Raw genomic sequence first — 18,887 nt, forward strand, 5'->3', positions numbered from 1 at the left:
GTAAACAGAAATACTGCATAGACAACAATATAAGACATTTAAAAAAATAATAATAATAACTTTCTTATCTAGAAGTAAGTGAGCCATACAAATTACAGTTGAGCAAGGTTATGTTCCAAGACTGGACTTTACTTATTTGCCTTATTACACACCAATGGGAGTTAAAATAAGGTTTTCTAACTTATAGAATAGAACCAGAAAGGTCCACTTTCACTTTAGCTCTTGATTAAGTCTTGCCATTGATTGACGTACTAATTATGGGTTGCCTCTTTGTGGCTTTATGAGAGGGTTTTGTTTGTTTATTTGTTGATGGGGTGAGAAACCAGTGGGTAAAACAGTTAAAGATGGGGTACAGCTGTGTGAGATCACAAGCCCACTTGCACACCTCTTAAGTTACAGATGTCACAAGTGCAAGGACAAGTTTGTGGCAGTGAGGACAGGGAGACAGGCGGATAGATGGGCTAACGGACACTGTGAAAGGGGTTGAGAATCTGTGCATGCCCGGAGGTGTTAATCTGTGTGTGTGTGTGTGTGTGTGTGTGTGTGTGTGTGTGTGTGTGTGTGTGTGTGTGTGTGTGTGTGTGTGTATGTGTGTGTGTGTGTGTGTGTGTGTGTGAGAGAGAGAGAGAGAGAGAGAGAGCATATACCCCTGTTCTTGTGAAGTATGTGAAATCAAGTGTCCGTCTGCATTGAGATGCTCAGTTGATCCGCTGCCAAAATAACCTCCAGCTGCCCAATGCCTAAGCTATGTTTTCTTTTTTTTTCTTTTTTTCTTTTTTTAATAAATGTCACTGAGCTTGTCTGTTATCTAAATATGGGGGATTGGAGAGTGTGCCACACAAGGGGATGTCCATCAAGTCATTGTAAGAGGGCACAAACTAAAGTTGGATTTGATTGGCTGTCTCTTGTCTGAGGAGGGGAGCTCTTGCCCAATCCTGATAATTTTCAGTAAAAGTTCACTGGGATGAGAGGGTACTTATGTAGGGGAGTGACGCCACCTGAAACTGTGTAGTAGCGAGACTTTCTGTCCCAGACGTCCGTCGTTTTTACTGGTGTCTGTTGCTCAGCACAGCCTGCCACCATGGTAAGAAACTGAGAAGATGATAAAAGGGAAACAAGAATGAAAAGGAAATTTAGTTGTTTTTTGTAGTTACAGTCTTTGAGGATTTTTTTTTTTTTTTTTGGGTTTTTTTTCAACTGATGAGGATAAGAGCTGGATGGCAGACAATGGAGTTTATTGCCTGATGCAAAGACAATCATCTCCTGCTCACCCAAAGTCACACAGCAGGTCCTCATCTACAGCACAGTTGGGTTATCGGATGGATGTCTTCACAAGTTGTGCTTTATCTCTTGGAATTCCTGATTTTTCTTTTCTTAATTTGGGGCACATAATTTGACTGTTTATATTTCTATGATGCTTGCTGACAGGTTACTTGCTGATGCAAACTTTAGTTTATGTGTCCAACCTCTGCAACTCCTCTTTACTTTTACTTACAGACTAATTTTGCTTGATGTTTAGATTGGTGTTACTAAAAATAGAAAGTGAACAGCTGGGTAAAGTGAGAAGACTTGCTGCCTTTTCTGAGTGTCCTGATTTGGGACATTCACCTTGAGAAAATCCCTCTTGATTCCTCTCCAAATTCTCACCTTAAAATAGCTTTAAAGGGAACTAATGATTGGGTTAATGAAAATGACGGTGCGGTCAAGCAATTATTAGAAGACAGAAAATAATTGTTTTTCCTCAAGAACCACTCAGTGTACCACTAAATTTGAGCATTATTTTGTTATTTGCTATGTTTTAATCACCTCTAGTCAACAATTCTCAACAACGTTCCTCTTAGATTTATTTAAGCAATGCTTGACACAAGCGCTAATAGTGGTTCTTGCTGTTTCGAAGGGAAGCTTGAATGTACTAGCACAGTCAAGAAACATTTATATTGGATATACAGTATGACCTAAATTGAAATGAAAAGATGTGATTTGAAATTAAAACCAATTTCAGTATGTAACCTCCCAAATCTTTTTCATAGAACAAAAGTCCTAAATGTAGTAATAGCACATTTTATATTCAGTGGCGTTCCCCTTTAAGAACCATCATTCAACAAGTGCAGACAGCTGGCAGAGGATTAAACATGACTTCTTACCTGACATAAGGCTATTTCCAGTCCTTGGCTGTCACTTTGTCAATGATAGTGGTGTCTCTGGCTTTAGGTTTCTCCTTTTGGATTTGTCTGGCTCGATGAAGGAACAGGGCTTAACTACAAGGGGTGATCGAGTGACCAGAGTGTACCAGTCAAGGATCATATGAATATGTTTGTGTCCCAAGCATTGATTTCCATTTGTTTAATCAGTGTGAAAATCAACACGTAATAAGCGGAACCTCCTTAAAAATAATCTATCACAATACATGGATACAACAGTGATACCAACCATGTAATGCAACTTAAAGTCTGACTCCATCTGTGTTCTTTGGCGTGTTTTTTAAATGGAAACACCCACTCAGCTGTTGGCAAAAAGCAGTGATGTAGGGTACAGCGCTGATGCCCTTCCCTCAACCCCCAGCATACGTAACATTGTGAGGCAATGTGTGACGAATGTGGAAAGAGTTAGCTTGGAAGATTCAAGCTTGGAGGTTGTTATTTAACCTTTATTTAACCAGGTGAAAACACATTGAGGTTCAATTGGATATAACACTGCATTTATACTGTGTTTCAACCACGCTGTTCTCATGTGCTGTTTGCACGAACACCTGCAAAAGGCAATGCACCATGATTAGTATATAATCCATGTAATAGGGAAGTCTGCGATCACATGACCAATGTTGCCCAGTTGGGCAAATGACCAATTGCCTAAACCTAACAAACGTATCTTTAACTGCCTAAACTTAATCTACATCACTTTAATTGCCGAAACCAAACCTACATAACTTTAATTGTCTATACCTTACTTAACTTTAATTTGCTAAACCGAAATTTAGCAACTCTAATTGCCTAAAATTAACCTATGTAATTTCAATTGCCTGAACCTAACCATAACTTTATATGCCTAATCCTAACCTTCATAATTTTAATTTAAGTATGTAAGCACATCATGTCTTTCATGGGGCACTAATTTGTTAGATAACATACGAGCTGATGTCATTTTCATAAGAGACCATACAAACAGCTGTGTAACGATACATTGATTTCAGCTATTATTTATTTATATTGTTCTTGTATTTTAACCCATTTATAGAGCTATAGTCAGTGTTTTACATAGAGTTTATGGCGGTCGGCATGCCCTCAATAAACCTGCTGAGCAAATAAGGCAACTGCGGTGGATGGGGAGGGGGGTCATCAAAATGCGTTTTAGCCACCCGAGACAACCTAAAAAAGTATACATTTGTTTAAATTTATATTACATTTACATTATTTCTACCTCTGTACCTTGCCATCAGACAGACCATTTCGACAAGCAACTGATGCTGATATATCGCTCTCTTCAGCGCCACCAGATTCTTTAGACAGAAACAGTCATTTTACCTCAAAGAACACAGGAGTTGCAGGTCTACCATTGCTGCTGTCTTTAAGTTTGCGTTTCTGGTCACTTTTGATCCAAACTAACATGGTGTCTACAGCAGCACATTGCACGGTGTCCGTACTCCTTTTTGCTTCTCCAAACTGGATCAGTATCAACCAATTCTCAAAGACAGTGTGGCCCAGTTACAAAGAGTCGCATTAGGTGAGCTATAGGAGGCATCAAAGCTTTGTGTTTTTTCTTGTTTTTTTCCATTTGCTTGTTTTTCTTATTATGGCATTCTTATAGATCAAGTTACCAGAAACACTAAAAGGTTTTTAGAGGGCAAATAGGCATGTTTATGCTCTTTGACTCAACATTATCACTGCTGCTGGTGGTAATGACATGACACGTTGTCATTCAGCTGCCGGTGAATATGGCCGAAAGGAAATTAAATGTTTTCCTCTCTTCTTCCACCACTGCCCTTCCCACCTTTTGTCATTTGCCTCTCTTAAGCCCACTGACGCCCAAAGCGATGCCCGCTCCTTCCTGACTGAGGAGATGATTGCAGGTCAGTACTTCTCAAAGTATATTGTGCTTAACGAGGTTCTATTTCTGATTTCCATTTGAAGTCTCAGCTAACTGTAGAACTTTGAATTGCTTTGATAAGTGATTTACATTAAGCTAACAGCTGGATACGGTTTTATGGTAAGTGCTCTTGGAAATCACACCTGCTGTTTTTTGTTCCCTCTGACCCTTTTAAAACTTTTTAAAAAATGTTTATATTGTTTATTTAGCAATCTTTGAGAAAAATACATACAACATATGTGTATTAGCATGACAAAATGAGGTATACAAAGATACATGCATAATACTGTACATTACCCATTCTACAGAAGCATACTTTTGCTAATACACGTTAACTGATGAAACATTAAAAGAGCTATGTCCTTAAAAAACAAGACAGAAAAGATAACATTTACCTTTTTTGCAAGGTTAGTAAAGCATGAACATAAAGTACGTGCTTCTCTCCTCCAGAGTTTAAGGCTGCCTTTGACATGTTTGACACCGACGGTGGCGGTGATATCAGCACCAAGGAGTTGGGTACCGTGATGAGGATGTTGGGCCAGAACCCATCAAGGGAGGAGTTGGATGCCATCATTGAGGAGGTCGATGAAGATGGTGAGATCCTTGTGTGATCAATATATTTAAAAGGACAATAGATCTTACATCTATAGACATTTGCGCATGATTGAAGGGATCAGCCTTGAAGTTTTTAATTTTTTGTGTACCCTTAAAGGGTCCTGTGCTTTTTATGCCACCAGCAGTAACAGAGGAGGTGCTATGTTCTTATGTTGTCCCTATGTATGTATATTCACCCATGCTCGTGAACACGGTATAAAGGTCACTGTTGACTTTTGAGTCCAAGTGTGTGTTTGTGCTAGATTTGAATTTCTTCGAATTGAGCACAAACACCCACTTGGACTCAAAGATGAACTGACTAGATTTTGGTGGTCATAGGTCAAAGGTCAAGGTAACTGTGACCTCGTGTGTTACATTCTGGTGAACACGATATCTCTAGAACACCATGAACACCTCAAGAACCCAATGAGGCACAAGCATTCACTTAGGCTCAGTGATGAGCTGATGCTGAATGCAATATCTAAAGATGGCTTTGAGGGAATATTTTTAAATTTTGCGCAAATGCCCACTTCAACTTAAGAATGGACTGAACTAAAATCTAGTGGTTGAAGGTTGAAGGTGAAAGGTTATGGTGATATGTTGTTGGCCATAATTCAAGATCTAATAGGATATAATGACACAGTTCTGACATTTTATATCCAATAGGTCATAGGTCATCTGTGACATCATGATGTTCTGCAAAAATGTTTTTCTGGCTGTTACATAACATCATAAGAACAGAAAACATTTGGTCAGAACTGTAAGTGCAACTTTACATCATGATATCATCAGAGTTATTTTCAGACTTCAAAAAGCTCCTCACGAAGATACAGGAGACCTTATGCAGGCCAAGTTGGATTCCTTGTGATTTGTAAAATGACATTTATGTGTGTAAAATCTGTGTGGCAAGGTTATCATAGGCCGTAATATTTCATGGTAATATATAGTGTGCCTGCACTTTGCATTGCAGGCACCCTAAATATATAGGAAATCACAAGAGAAGTAGACAAGATAGGGTAGTGGTAAGAAGTTAAGCTGCACCTCATCTCAAACTGCTTCTTAAACTGATGATGCAAAAGATTATTTAAACAATCAAACTAAAGACATGAGTTGAGATGGGAACTGGAGATTGTCTGAGAAGCTTCCTTTCCATCACTTCACCTTTGGCTTCGTTTTTGCCCTCTCCCGCCTCCTCAGGCAGCGGTACCATTGACTTCGAGGAGTTCTTGGTCATGATGGTGCAGCAGCTAAAGGAGGACCAGGCTGGAAAGAGTGAAGAGGAGCTTTCAGAGTGCTTCCGTATTTTTGACAAGTATGACACCCGACCGAAAGTCAACACCCCATGTTACTGCATTCAAAAAATGTTATGTTGTATGGCAAAATTAAAAAGCCTTTATTATATAATATTTATAATTTTTATGTCCCACAGAATTATCAAACACTGAAAAAGGACATCACCAAGCAACTTTATTTATTAATGATATGTAAAACATCAGTTAATTGGATAACTCACCATACATCCAAATGAGAATGAGCTACATTTTGTTATAATTAACAAGCAAAAGAAAAATTCATTGACCCAGTTTTTTTCAAATACATATAATATTATTTAAATATTTGCATACAATCTCCAAACATGTATTGCACTGTCATGACACGTGAGTTTTACATGTAACAATCACTTTGATTGGCCTGAGATAATTAGGACGGGCAGATCAAAGGTTAAAAAAAATGACTGGTAAGAATCAAACAAAAGATTCGCACAGTGGATTAAAAGCTCTCAGTAAACTTTATTTATGTGACGTTTCGATCTAACAGAGATCTTCATCAGGCATTTTCAATCATCATCACAAAGCAAAGTGAGCAATATAAAGGCACAAGACACAAGCACACTCATACCTCAGGTGATTGTGACTGCTTGATATTATATGTGTGTGTGTGTGTGTGTGTGTGTGTGTACAGACTTGCGACTGCTAAACTGTTGTCCACTTCAAATCCATGTTTTGTGAGGAAACCATTTTGTTTTTGAATTCAACCCTATGAAACCTAAGCAAACTGGCTTAATTTCTTAAAAACATTGGGAACTTAAGCAGAAATGACAAAAAATTATGCAAAAAAGTAAAAAGTACAAAAAATTAGCTTAAAATCAGGGAAAACAAGGAAAAAAGTAAACAAATAAATACATTGGAAAAAATGTCCACTAACAATAACAAGGAAACGACGAAAATTGGCCTAAAGTTTAAAATAATGCAGACCTTTTCATGGACATGGATATAAGAGAGCAGGGAGCTAAGAGATTCGCTGTCTGAATTTAATGTTGCTTTTCATCCTCAGGAACGCAGATGGTTTCATCGACCGGGAGGAGTTCGGAGATATCCTCCATCTCACTGGAGAGCCGGTGGCAGAGGAAGATATCGATGAGATGTTCGGTGAAGCAGACACAAACAAAGATAATAAGATTGATTTTGATGGTAAGAATAATCGACAAAGAGTGAGAGGACGCTCTTTACTCTGATGGACTATACAGTCTTTTCCTCAATGTCAGCTATCTTATCAGCAGGAGAGAAAAACAGACTGGACTTCACATCACAACATTTTCAGTGCTTTAGCTTGATTCCAGAAAAAGGATGAATATAGTTCTGTCCATTCAATAGGAACCTGGAGGCAGCTGTCGCTTACCTTAGCTTAGCATAAAGACAGCTAGTCTGGCTTTTTCTGTACAAAAAACGAAAAGTAAAACGCATAGAAACAGTCCAGCACCAGTAATCCTTAAGTCAAACAGTGAGTTTATAAGAGACTCGTGGGTACCCGTAGAACCCGTTTTCATTCAGATATGCTGAGTTCAATTGACTCCTCTGAAAATGACCATGGCAGTTGTCCCCTCACCAAAATTAAGCTTAAATTTAGAGCATTACTTAACCCTCTTTTGGCCAAATTATGCCAACATGGTCGGTGCTGATGAATACTTAAGGTTGTCTAATTTCTCATGGTTCCACTGTCTAGTTTAAAATATAAGCGTTCTGCAGACTTTTTAATACAGGAATGTCTGCCTACAGTTATGTCTGCCATGGGGGGGCAGTGGAGGCCCAGCACTTGTATGAGCTCTCAGCTCTCTGTGCTGTGACAAGCAGAATGATTATGTTAACTTTCCCTGTCATTAACCCTTTGAAACCTTTGAAACATCACTTTTCTTGTGCTGTCTTCTGACACCCTCAGGAGTATTTAAAACCTCGGAATTTAAGCAAACTGAATTGCTTTCTTTTGAAAGCATGGTAGAAAAGGCAGTGAGCAACTCGAACTGAAACTGTTATAGAAACTGAAAAGAACTGTTCCACAAAGTGCAAGAAATAGGAAATTTGGAAAATATGTTTTTAAGCTAACAAAAAAAATTATATTAATGTTATTATTTTTAGGTACTTTTTCAGGTTGTTTCCTTGTTGTTAGTGGACGTTTTTTCCAATGTATTCATTTGTTTACTTTTTTATTATTATCATTTTTTTGTACTTTTTACTTTTTTGCATAATTTTTTGTCATTTCTGCTTAAGTTCCCCATGTTTTTAAGAAATAAAGCCAGTTGGCTTAGGTTTTAAAGGGTTGAATTCAAAAACAAAACCAGTCTCCTCACAAAACATGGATTTGAAGAGGACAACAGTTTAGCAGTTGCAAGTCTGTACACAGACAGCTTCTGTGAGGCAATTCAACATGCAGATGAAAATGATACTTGAGTCCTAAATATGAACAGAGTAGAAATATTCATCCTCATTCTGTAATGATTGCAGCTGAGACACCCAGACATGAAATGAGGAGAACTGCTCATAATATACAGCATTTATGCATTGCATCACATGATTAGACTTCCTCACTGTAAAAATAATCATTTTGTTTTAATATTAAAACGTTTATGTCTGGGCTGCCTTAAATGTTTATGTTGACTGAATTTGAGGAGACAAGTTGAATGATAACAAAATTTCCTCAACTTGTCTTCTCAAATTCTGTCAACTTTAAATTTTAAGGCAGCCTGGACACCAACTTTTTGAAGTTAACCATAAAGAACCTGGATCAACATTAGTTTTGTTGACACCTTTCACAAGCACTTAAAGCTCTGGGACCTGAAAATATTGGTTTGATTTCTTTTGATCACATGGGAGAAAGGCAGTGATCAACTTGGCAATAAATTTCCAGAAAATTGTTTACATTTTTTTAAGTAAAGGTGACAAGAAATTGACTAGAAAACTGGCTGCAGCAACATTAGATTTTATTTATTTATTTTAAAAAAGGAGAAGTCCAGAGAACAATATTCAGGATTCTTATAAATTTTGCAATTTGTTTTGTTTTTACTTGTCTTCTTTTTTTTGCCAATTTTCAGGTCATTTTTTAAAAAACATTTTACTAAGTACTTCCTCATTTTATAGCCATTTCTTATTAAGATGCTTGTTGCCTTCCTCTTGTACTTTTTGGGGGGAAAAAACAAGCCAATTTTATCAAGTTTCAAATGGTTAAAACAGACAGCACACACGCTGTTCAGTATTTCAGTTTAGGGTTGGCTGATTGAGTGTTCCTCTCTTTTTCTCTGCAGAGTTTCTGAAGATGATGGAGAACGTCCAGTAATGAGGCCCGCTCTACATTCCTTGGTGACCCTTCCTCAGAGAGAATACAAAGCACGCTTATCTGCTGGAGATCTGCTCAGTGCAAACTCTAGATGCTGTAAAAGCCTGTGCAATTATGAATGCGTTTCTGAGATGTCTAAATGGATACAAGTGAAATACCTCCACCCCACCCTTCCCCCCTTACTCATATGAAACCCAGGGGCTCTGGGAGGAATTCTATAAATATCCACTCAAACCTTTTAAGACGATGGCCCTTTCCCCTGACCGCCTCCTTGTGCCTGCCACCCAGCTGTCCCCCTGACAGCTGCTGTTTCACCAGAAATGCTACACCGACAGCTTAAACCCCCCCACCCTCTCTCTTCCTCCTCTTCCTCAGAACCTAATATCCTCTCCACCCTGTTCTGTGCTTTCTAAATAAATCCACTTTCTCCTTGTTCATCTTTGCAAATTATTCTGCCGTGCACGCCTGACACGTCTTTCCTCGCCTGATTTTTGTCATTCTGGTTTCACATACACAGTTAAAGTGGTCACACACACTGACAAGAAAACTCTCTCTTCACCACACAAACACATATTTTTGTCTTATCTTGTTATTCCAGTCCCAACTTCAAACTAGACTCCACCCTGTGTTTTGAAATATTTTGCATCAATGGTGTCAAAAACCAACCTCCCTGTCTTACTGAACTCTAGAGAACTGTCAAATCTGAGGAAATTTTAAGTTTTCCATCTACGTCTGTCATAACTAATCCTCACTCGGTGGTCTCCCAGCAGAATTAGTGTCCCCCCAAATCGCTCATCCCCATGCAGCCCGAGAGGTGACGCAGCCGGCCAGCATTAGACGCAGTCACAGAACAGTTTGGTACACGCACGTCTCCCTTTGGGTATATACCCCGCAAGCCCCCGCCACTTCCCAAAAGCAACTCCCCTTTCTGCATGGCTGCTCCCCTCCTCAGCATCCTGTCCTCCTCTCCTGCCTCCCACTTTCGGGCCCCTCCCTTCAGGAACCGCCAACCATATAAGGAGCATCAGGTTGTGTTTGTGGCCCCAGGATGAGTGGCTCCCTGTGCCCTGTCTTAGCCTGCTATTCGCGGCTTAAGGGGTGGAGAAAGAGAGATGGGGGGGGGTCCAGCTCCATGGCATTTTTCCCCCCAGTTTTGAGTTTCACACCCAGATTGAAACGCCATCATCACAAAACCCATAACCTACTTTAAAATCCCAGGTGCCCCCTCCTCCGCTGTCTTCTATTGACAAGGCCGGTGCATGCAGCCTGTCAAGAGCTAGTTTCATTATTTCTTTTAAAATTTGGTTAAGTTATTTTAGGAGATTCTCACTGACAGCTGCTATGGGGGCATACAGGGAGGGACCTTATGCATTCATTGGATTTTTCTTTCAGTGTATTTTAATTTTTGGTGTGAATTCTCTTGCAGAGTATCACAGTTCTTCCCCACATGTTACATCTGTTTGTCTCAGTTTTTACAAAACATCAGCCAATATTCTGAATTTACGCATCTTTAAGTCCTTTGAAAACTGGAGCAACATCACTTTTCTAGTGCTGCTTTCATACCCCTTTCACAAGTATTTAAACCTTTGAATCCTGAGCAAATTGGTGCAATTTCTTTAAAAAGGAAAAATTTAGAACAAAAAGAAAAAAATAACCTGGTAAGATATGTTCCACAATTTGGAAGAAATTATTATATTTAGAATTTTTTTTTAAAAAAGTTAGGGGGAAATTTCTTGGGGAAAAAAGAAACATTTCTCAGTAAAAACTATATTTATAATGATCAAAAATATATATTTAAAATAATGTTGCAGAATTGGTAAGCACATTTTCTAGGTCATTTCCTTTTTTAAATTTTTATTTATTTATTTATTTTCTTTATTTTAAAACTATTTTTCAGGCAATTTTCTTGTACTTTTTTGTGTGCAAATTAAGTGCTAAGTTTTGGGTCATTCCTTTCTTTATTGCCAATTGCCTTCTTCCCAAGACATCAAACAATTTGCTCAGGTTTCAAAGGGTTAATTTTCCCTAAGACTTATTGATTTTGCATCTTCATTCTCTCTTGTAGGTCTTTAAACCTTGACATAAATCCCCAAATCTTACCTCTTTCACATTCTTCACCCTGCAACAAGAGCTTTTCCCCTCCAAAGTGTGATTGGCTTGCTGTGGCCCCCAGAACCCTAAAAGTTCAGGATACTAAATCTGGAGGCCTGTGAGAGGCAGGGGGCGGGACCTGGCCGTCCAGTTTAAAGTGTGTCTGAATCTTCACTTGACGTCTAGTCTCTCTGTTGGGGTGCACACGGATTGACCACTCCTTTGGGCCCTTTTTTTCTGGTTTTTCCTTGGATATTTGGGGGGGAAAAGCTAATCCACAAACATGGTAAGACCAAAGAAACTGCGTAAAAAATGACCCTTCAAACTACTCCAAGTTGGTTGCTCAATCAGCCATTAGTTATTAACCCATAATGAGGAGAGCATGTGAATTGGAAGTTAATTGATTAAGCAATAAAGGCATATCAAAGTGTAAAGATAAGAGTTTTGTCTGGCATGTTTCTCTCTGTTCATTTTAAGAATGTATCTGATGGCTAAATTGGACTGTTTTTCTACATACTATGAAACTGGAGGAAACTCCTTTTCTGTAGTTCATTTTATTGAATTGCTATTAACTGCAAAAAAAAAAATCATATTTTTGTAAGTTAATTTTTGAGTGATCCTGGTAGAAAGTTAAGATGTGGAGCAGGGCGGGTGTCAGCTGGGAAGGTGCGGATTCTGCTTAGGCGACAAATTCCCGAGGATTAAGTGTCTGCAGGCCATATACAGCCCGCCTAATGTGTTGAGCCTGAAATAGCCGGACTCATTTGCACCGGGCGCAAGAATCCGTTTGAGACGCAGCAATTAAATCCTGCCACACATGACTTATGGCAGCATGTAATCAGCACCGACACGAATCATAAAGAAACGTCAATAAAAATAATATTATAGTCATTGATGTGTCACGCGGTCTGTGCGTAATGGTATTTTAACTCAATACCTATAATGTTATTAGTAATAAATGAGTCTAAGAGACAGCCTATATGACATGGAAGTTGCTATTGTCTCCATCATGTGACAATATGGCCTGAACATATGGGCCTATTATGTCCGTTTTTCACTGGAATAATCAGTGAAGTTGATATGGTGAAGTGACAGAGTGGCCCCCTGTTTTCTTCCAGACTGACGCGCAACAAGAGGCCCGCTCCTACCTGAGCGAGGAAATGCTGGCTGGTGAGTACAGGCTACATACAGTAACGCGTTACTCTAGTGATGTCGTTACTTTGCAAATGAACTTGCATCAGATTACTACTCAAATGCCAAGAGGCCTAGTTGTTTTTAATTATCAAATATGTCAGTGTGTTAAGCAAAGGTGCAGAAAGTATTAAGACCCTTTATTAGAGTAAAAATACTCACACACTGGAAAAAAAAATACACGTAAAAGGCATGCACTGAAAATGTTACTTCAGTAAAAGTAATTAAGTATAATCAGGGGCATCTACATATACATATATATATATATAAATATATATATATATATATATATATATATAAATTATTCTAACTACATTAGAAAACCACTTCATTTTTTTTTTAAATATGTGATTTAATTTCCTGTCAATGGGCTAATTGATTAATCAAATAATCATTTTAGCTGTACTTGTATAAACAGTTTGGTAGTTAAATTTATAAGAAAACATTTTATTAACTCTTCTTATGTTTTTTATGATGATGATGACGATGATGATAATAATAATAAAATAATAATAATAATTGTTGTTATTGTTATAATAACAATTATTTGTTTTATTTGTATATATATATATATATATATATATGTGTGTGTGTGTATATATATATATATATATGTATATATATATATATATATATATATATATATATATATATATATATTTATAATTTGTAAAGTCACCAGTCACTAAAAAATTCTGATAAATGTAGGCTAGTAAAGTGAAAAGTAAAAATATATTCCCCTCTGAAATATAGTAAGTGCACTTATGTACAGTACTTCGGTAAATGTGCTCAGTTATATATCACCACTGGTGATATAAGTTAACGAGTTCCACCTGCTATTGTTTCATAATGATTACGATCCTGTAGAAAAGGCAATTTTAGATCCCCTGTGTAGATTCAGCCACCAGTGTTACTGGAATTTTAACAAGCAAAGGGATAATGAGCACAGTGCCACAGTGATGACAGACGGTGTTACTTCAGTTATTCACATAGAGGCCCATGTTAATAGACTGCAGAGTAATACAGAGGCTTATTTTATGTAGCCTCTGAAACCTAAGCAAACTGGCTTTAAAAAGGGGGGGGGGGGTTAAATGAATAATGTAAGAAGAAATTACTCAAAAATTAGCAACAAAAATAAGCCAAAAAAAGGAGTAAAATTTGCAAGCAAATTATTGTAAAAAAACAAATATTAAAAAAAAAACACAAAACGTTAAATTACCTTTAAAAAGTGCTGAAAAATAATTGTAATTCTGTAAAATACTTTTATATATATATTTGTTTCTCGTGTCTGAACGCGGCACAGTTAAAGTAAAGTAGTAATTTCAATGTTAAATGTCCCACTGCAATGAATAGCCGCTTAACAGCAAAACACAAAGGCAATGCAAAGAAATTAGGCCAAATTTTGAGTCACGAGTCATGTCACCTGTGATTCCTCCAGAGTTCAAGGCCGCCTTCGACATGTTTGACACCGACGGTGGCGGTGATATCAGCACCAAGGAGTTGGGTACCGTGATGAGGATGCTGGGCCAGAACCCGACAAGAGAGGAGTTGGATGAGATCATCGAGGAGGTCGATGAGGACGGTGAGCGACCGATAATGAAGTTTGTCTCTGAGAGCGACACAACATTGGCCTATTGAACGCAATGCGTACTTTTACGCACAAATAATACAAAGCGAGAGAGATTCCAAATACCCAACCAGCGTCAGTTTGTTCTCCAAACATACATTTTTCATCCTGGTTTTGCTTTAAATTTAAGTGTATTGTCATACAGATTATTATATTAAATAGAGCATAGATCTCTTAACTTCAATGTTTCCGTTTACTGCCGTTCATGCTTAAAATTACGCGCAAAGACGAGCGCACTGTCCTGTCCCAAAGGGCGCGCATGACATTGTTCCTTTGTTCGGACTGACCCTCAAGTGATGTGTCTTCATTATTACTCTCAGGTAGCGGTACCATCGACTTCGAGGAGTTCTTGGTCATGATGGTGAGGCTGCTAAAGGAGGACCAGGCCGGCAAGAGCGAGGAAGAGTTGGCAGAGTGCTTCCGTGTGTTCGACAAGTACGTTCACGCTGTCACTGTGGTTCACCCAGCAGGCTCTACTTCTTGTCTGAGACCAGTGGTTTTATTTTCTGTGTAGTTGTTTCTGTTTATAATCCCGTGCATTTGTGTGTTTTGTGCAGGAACGGCGACGGCTACATCGACAGAGAGGAGTTCGCCCTCATCATCCGCAGCACCGGCGAGCCCATCACAGAGGATGAGATCGATGAGCTGATGAAGGATGGAGACAAGAACGCCGACGGCATGCTGGACTTTGACGGTACGTGTGTGATGAGGATGATGATCATGATAAGGTTATGGTGGTGGTGATGGTGATGATGATGATGATGATGATGATGATAAGGTGATGATGGTGGTGAACTTGTTAGGTCAATGTCAAAACGTTACTGTTTCAGTTATAAATCATTGCAACAAAGAATTTAGGGACAGTTCGATCGTTATGGGGGGGGGCACTTCAGATAAATAAATAAAGTCACACCCCAGGCACCCCCTACTCTGATACATAAGGTACAGTCCCTTGAGGAGTGTTTTGGCAATCTAGCTAAACTACAGTAATTTATAATTAAGTCAAAAATATTAATAATTATATATTCAATATTTTTGTTTTTTTTTATCAGTGTATTCCTATATTAGTATAGGTATGTATATTTCTCTTTTTTTGTATTTCATTTACTTTTTGTATTCATTTGCATGATTTGCGTTTTTGCATAAACCCTGCAATTTTAAAATCCTTGTTCAACCATGTACAGTAATTTTTAACTCTATTTTGTAAAGTACTTGTTAAATAGACATAACAATAATAATAATAATAATAATAGACAATAAGAATAATTATTGTTATTTCACTATATATGTGAATTTTTAGTAACTTCAACATAGGCTATTTGGTTGTATTTTTGTATATTTTTCTAAATTAAAAAAATCTTTTTTCAGCCTCCACTCATCTCAAATGACACAACCTCAAAAGAAAAGACATTCTTAAGTCGACCTTTTCCCATTAAGTTGAAAAACACTGAAAATACTGCTGAAATACAGTTCATTTGCAGTTTGTTGAGATAATTAAGATCACTGGTGCTGATGATGCTAACTGTAACTTCCCATTTCAGTAATATTGTCCCATCTCTGTCCTCTTTTCCAGAATTCCTCAAGATGATGGAGAATGTGCAGTAAACCCAGAAAGACTCATGGACATTCCTCCTCCTCCTCCCTGTGAACCCTCACTCTGAACACATCTTACCCCCCTATCGACCCATTCAAACTCCTCCCCACACACACTCCTTCTCTCCCCTCCTGTCCACCTGGTTCACCGCCTCTCTATTTTCCATCCTTAAAGCCATCCTCAACAGACAGCTAGGACACCCGGTGGGGGTGGCTGAGGTGGGGTCAACACTCCTCCTCAGCTTGCTTTGTGAATGCAGAGAGCCCATGGATGCCGCGCTGACGCTGTACCCCGTGACAGGACGGCAAGGCTGCGATGGGGAAATTCACTGCACACACCTTTTTGAGTAACAAGCCCCCTCCTGCTGGTACAGCTCTGATCTAGATGTAGTCTAGATAGAAAGGCAGCCTGTTACCTGCTGCTTAGACCAATTCATTCAACCACTTCACTGTACAAAGAAGTAATTTGCTTGAACAGAATAAATGAATTAACACATGCTCACTTGTAGTTGTCATATTTATGGTCTGTAAAAAAAAAATGTTTTGAGGAATATGAATAAAATCTGTTTTTTTCTTCTTTTTGTCCCTTTTGTACTACTGTGGACTTTCAAAGTGTTGATAACTGCTGTCACAAAAGGGAGGCTAACTGGTGGATATTTTAGGGGTCAAACAAGGAGATGACAAATATGTTCAAAGGAAATTATTTTACTAAATCAAACCTTTTTTTTGTCATTGACTTAAGTTAAAGGGCACAGTTTTTAAACATCCCTACACGTCATTCCTATGGAAGACATTCCAAAAATATTCGTAAATATTAAAAACTATCCCAAAATCCCCAAACTAGAGTGATGAAACTCAAAGTTGTGATGTCATGGGACATTTAATCTTGAGTTGCTCCAAAGACAAATCATTGTGAAAGCTGTTGTAGATGACACTGAGAGCATGGACCAAATCAAAATGTGGTGTTCCACTTTAAGTCATGACATCAACATGCATTTTAGTGAGGGTTCAGGCAATGAATCAATGAATCTTTTTGTCTATAAAATATCAAATAGGAAAAGATTTCATCAGACTGCCACAGTCAAAAGATGAAGTCTTGTTTTGTTCTATCAACTCTCCAAACCTCCAAATAATTCAGTTTAATCACAGAAGATGAAAGGAAATTTGAATTTTGCTCCTTTTCCTTTTTAAAAATAACTTAAACTCATTAATCGATTATCCAAGTAGTTGTAGTTTTCGATAGTCAACTAATGGTTACACTCCAAACATCATTGTAACACTGTAAGATGTTGAGGTAGACACTGTGGCTGTACTTTCAGGGGTCACATAAAATTTTGGAGCTATGGTTTGATGATGCAGCAGTGAGTGCAGCATGATAATGCTGCCCTTTTAAAGCTTCTGCTGATACGTGTGTGAGTTGAGTCACAAAATGTCACTGTCCATATCTAAGAAATGTTTTTTTCTGGGTATTCTGGTGCTAAACTTACATTAATGACTGGGTGACGTTGTAGTAACTCTTTGAAATCTCAGCAAATGGGCTTTATTTCTATCAAAAAAATGGGAAGCGGGCAACAGGCAACATGAGAAATGACCCTAAAAATGTTCAAGAAATTAAAAGTAAGTTTCTTTATTGTTCAACACTTGTTAAGCACTGTCCTACCACCATATAAAATAATAAACATGACAAAAAACAGACATTGGACAGCAAGCTCAGTCTGAAACAAATTCCTGAAGAACAAAGGTAAGCTAATAAACAATTAGGCTGTAATTAAAGAAATGATCTGAAGATGAAGATCAAACAGGTGGTCAAGAGCCATAATTAGCTTCGTCGAAAGCTTTGCGGGCTCTCTTGAGCTCCTCGTTCATGGTCAGGAGGTCTTTGACTCTGGCGAACTTCCTGGGGTCTTTACGGATGAGGAAGACGATGTCCTCTACCTGTACGCGACCCTGGCGTCCGATGGACATGGCTTTGTGTGTCATTTCCGTGATAAACTCGATCACCAGGTCCTCCAGAATGTCCACAGACTCCGTGTACGGGTTCTGGTCGTCTCCAAATCCGTACATCATACACCGGAGCTCCTTGGAGAAGAGCCTCTTTCTCTTCCCGTGGCCGACGTCCACTCCGCTGGAGCCGTCCTCCAGCTCCTCGTCGAAGCCGGGCTCCTCGTCCTCATCCGCCATTCTGCTGGAAAACACACGGACACAACGGTTTAACGAGCATTACTAACACCCTAAAAGCATTAAATGTCATATTTTATCCTGTTACGTTTACCACGAGAAGAAAAGGTTACCTTTTAGCTCGGCGTAGTAGCAAAACAAAAAAACACAAACTAGTCCTTTGTTGACTTCCGCCTGTTTCTTCTTCGACGGCGGAAGTGATTTGGGGATAATGACTGGTTACTGTAGAAAATTAAACACTGCCCCCTGCTGTTATTTTTCTCCTGGTGGCCGCGAGTAACATGATTACCACAAAGTTTGCACGTTACTCAGACACTTAGGATAATATTGTCGTCTATTTTACTTTCAAGATTAACTCTGAAGTTAAATTATTAGTAGGTGTTAGTAATTAGTATTGAGTAGAAACAGAATACTTTACAATTCAATTGCTATCATTACAAAGTAATGAATGAGAATGTATGCATTTATGTTTTATGTTAACATTTATTTAAGTACATGTATGACACACACACACACACACACACACATATATATATATATATGTATATATGGTCACTCTTGACAGTGAAGAATTTCGCGTTTGTGTTCAAAACAAGGACACAGACTGTTCTAAATATTTTTGGGCTACTGGGAAAGTTTTTCATAGGCTACATAGATGCAGGTACTTTAAGACCAAACATAATTTAAATAATTGCAAAATTTAGTAAACACACTTGTGTGAGCTCGTTAAAGACAATGAAGCTCATGTTTTCATTAGTATATATTATTAAGTTAATTTGAGCTAGCCCTCTTTTTGTTTTATTTGTATGTGTTTTATTATTATAATTTTTCTTATTATTACTATAATTCCACTTCTATTTTGGATAGGGTTTTAACTTGATTTGCTTAACCCGAGCAAAGCTATTCGATAATCGAGACTTTG

General features: G+C 38.2%; 3 protein-coding genes across 4 annotated transcripts; 2 read left to right on the forward strand and 1 right to left on the reverse strand.

The window, feature by feature from the left end:
• Positions 1 to 929: 929 nt before the first annotated feature.
• Positions 930 to 9,720, forward strand: tnnc2.1 (troponin C2, fast skeletal type, tandem duplicate 1). Its single transcript, XM_042491998.2, has 6 exons — positions 930 to 1,084; positions 4,012 to 4,066; positions 4,534 to 4,677; positions 5,875 to 5,989; positions 7,012 to 7,148; positions 9,254 to 9,720. The coding sequence occupies exons 1-6, from the start codon at positions 1,082 to 1,084 to the stop codon at positions 9,283 to 9,285; spliced, it is 486 nt and encodes a 161-aa protein (XP_042347932.2). The 5' UTR covers positions 930 to 1,081; the 3' UTR covers positions 9,286 to 9,720.
• Positions 9,721 to 11,505: 1,785 nt separating this feature from the next.
• Positions 11,506 to 16,364, forward strand: tnnc2.2 (troponin C2, fast skeletal type, tandem duplicate 2). The gene is made up of 6 exons (XM_042491997.2): positions 11,506 to 11,662; positions 12,495 to 12,546; positions 14,006 to 14,149; positions 14,515 to 14,629; positions 14,752 to 14,888; positions 15,768 to 16,364. The coding sequence occupies exons 1-6, from the start codon at positions 11,660 to 11,662 to the stop codon at positions 15,797 to 15,799; spliced, it is 483 nt and encodes a 160-aa protein (XP_042347931.2). The 5' UTR covers positions 11,506 to 11,659; the 3' UTR covers positions 15,800 to 16,364.
• Positions 16,365 to 17,398: 1,034 nt separating this feature from the next.
• Positions 17,399 to 18,226, reverse strand: taf13 (TATA-box binding protein associated factor 13). Of its 2 annotated transcripts, none has more exons than XM_042515853.2 (2): positions 18,079 to 18,226; positions 17,399 to 17,969 (listed from the first exon to the last, which is right to left on the reverse strand). In XM_042515853.2, the coding sequence occupies exon 2, from the start codon at positions 17,966 to 17,968 to the stop codon at positions 17,594 to 17,596; it is 375 nt and encodes a 124-aa protein (XP_042371787.1). In that variant the 5' UTR covers position 17,969; positions 18,079 to 18,226; the 3' UTR covers positions 17,399 to 17,593. The 2 variants fall into 2 exon arrangements, with proteins under 2 accessions (XP_042371787.1, XP_042371786.1); XM_042515852.2 differs by having other exon boundaries at positions 17,399 to 17,972; positions 18,079 to 18,221.
• Between the last annotated feature and the right edge of the window lie 661 nt (positions 18,227 to 18,887).

The sequence above is a fragment of the Plectropomus leopardus genome, chromosome 9 (assembly GCF_026936395.1).
Source record: "Plectropomus leopardus strain MGB_pleo_1.0 chromosome 9, ASM2693639v1, whole genome shotgun sequence".
In the NCBI taxonomy this organism is placed as follows: domain Eukaryota; kingdom Metazoa; phylum Chordata; class Actinopteri; order Perciformes; family Serranidae; genus Plectropomus; species Plectropomus leopardus.

Excerpts from the sequence above, each read along its gene's own strand:
- tnnc2.1 (XM_042491998.2), top strand. Across the intron at positions 4,067-4,533 it reads GACTGAGGAGATGATTGCAG|AGTTTAAGGCTGCCTTTGAC; the intron begins GTCAGTACTTCT and ends TCTCTCCTCCAG. Across the intron at positions 4,678-5,874 it reads TGAGGAGGTCGATGAAGATG|GCAGCGGTACCATTGACTTC; the intron begins GTGAGATCCTTG and ends CCGCCTCCTCAG.
- tnnc2.2 (XM_042491997.2), top strand. Across the intron at positions 14,630-14,751 it reads TGCTTCCGTGTGTTCGACAA|GAACGGCGACGGCTACATCG; the intron begins GTACGTTCACGC and ends TGTTTTGTGCAG. Across the intron at positions 14,889-15,767 it reads CGGCATGCTGGACTTTGACG|AATTCCTCAAGATGATGGAG; the intron begins GTACGTGTGTGA and ends CCTCTTTTCCAG.
- taf13 (XM_042515853.2), bottom strand. The coding sequence starts at position 17,968 with ATGGCGGATGAGGACGAGGAGCCCGGCTTCGACGAGGAGCTGGAGGAC.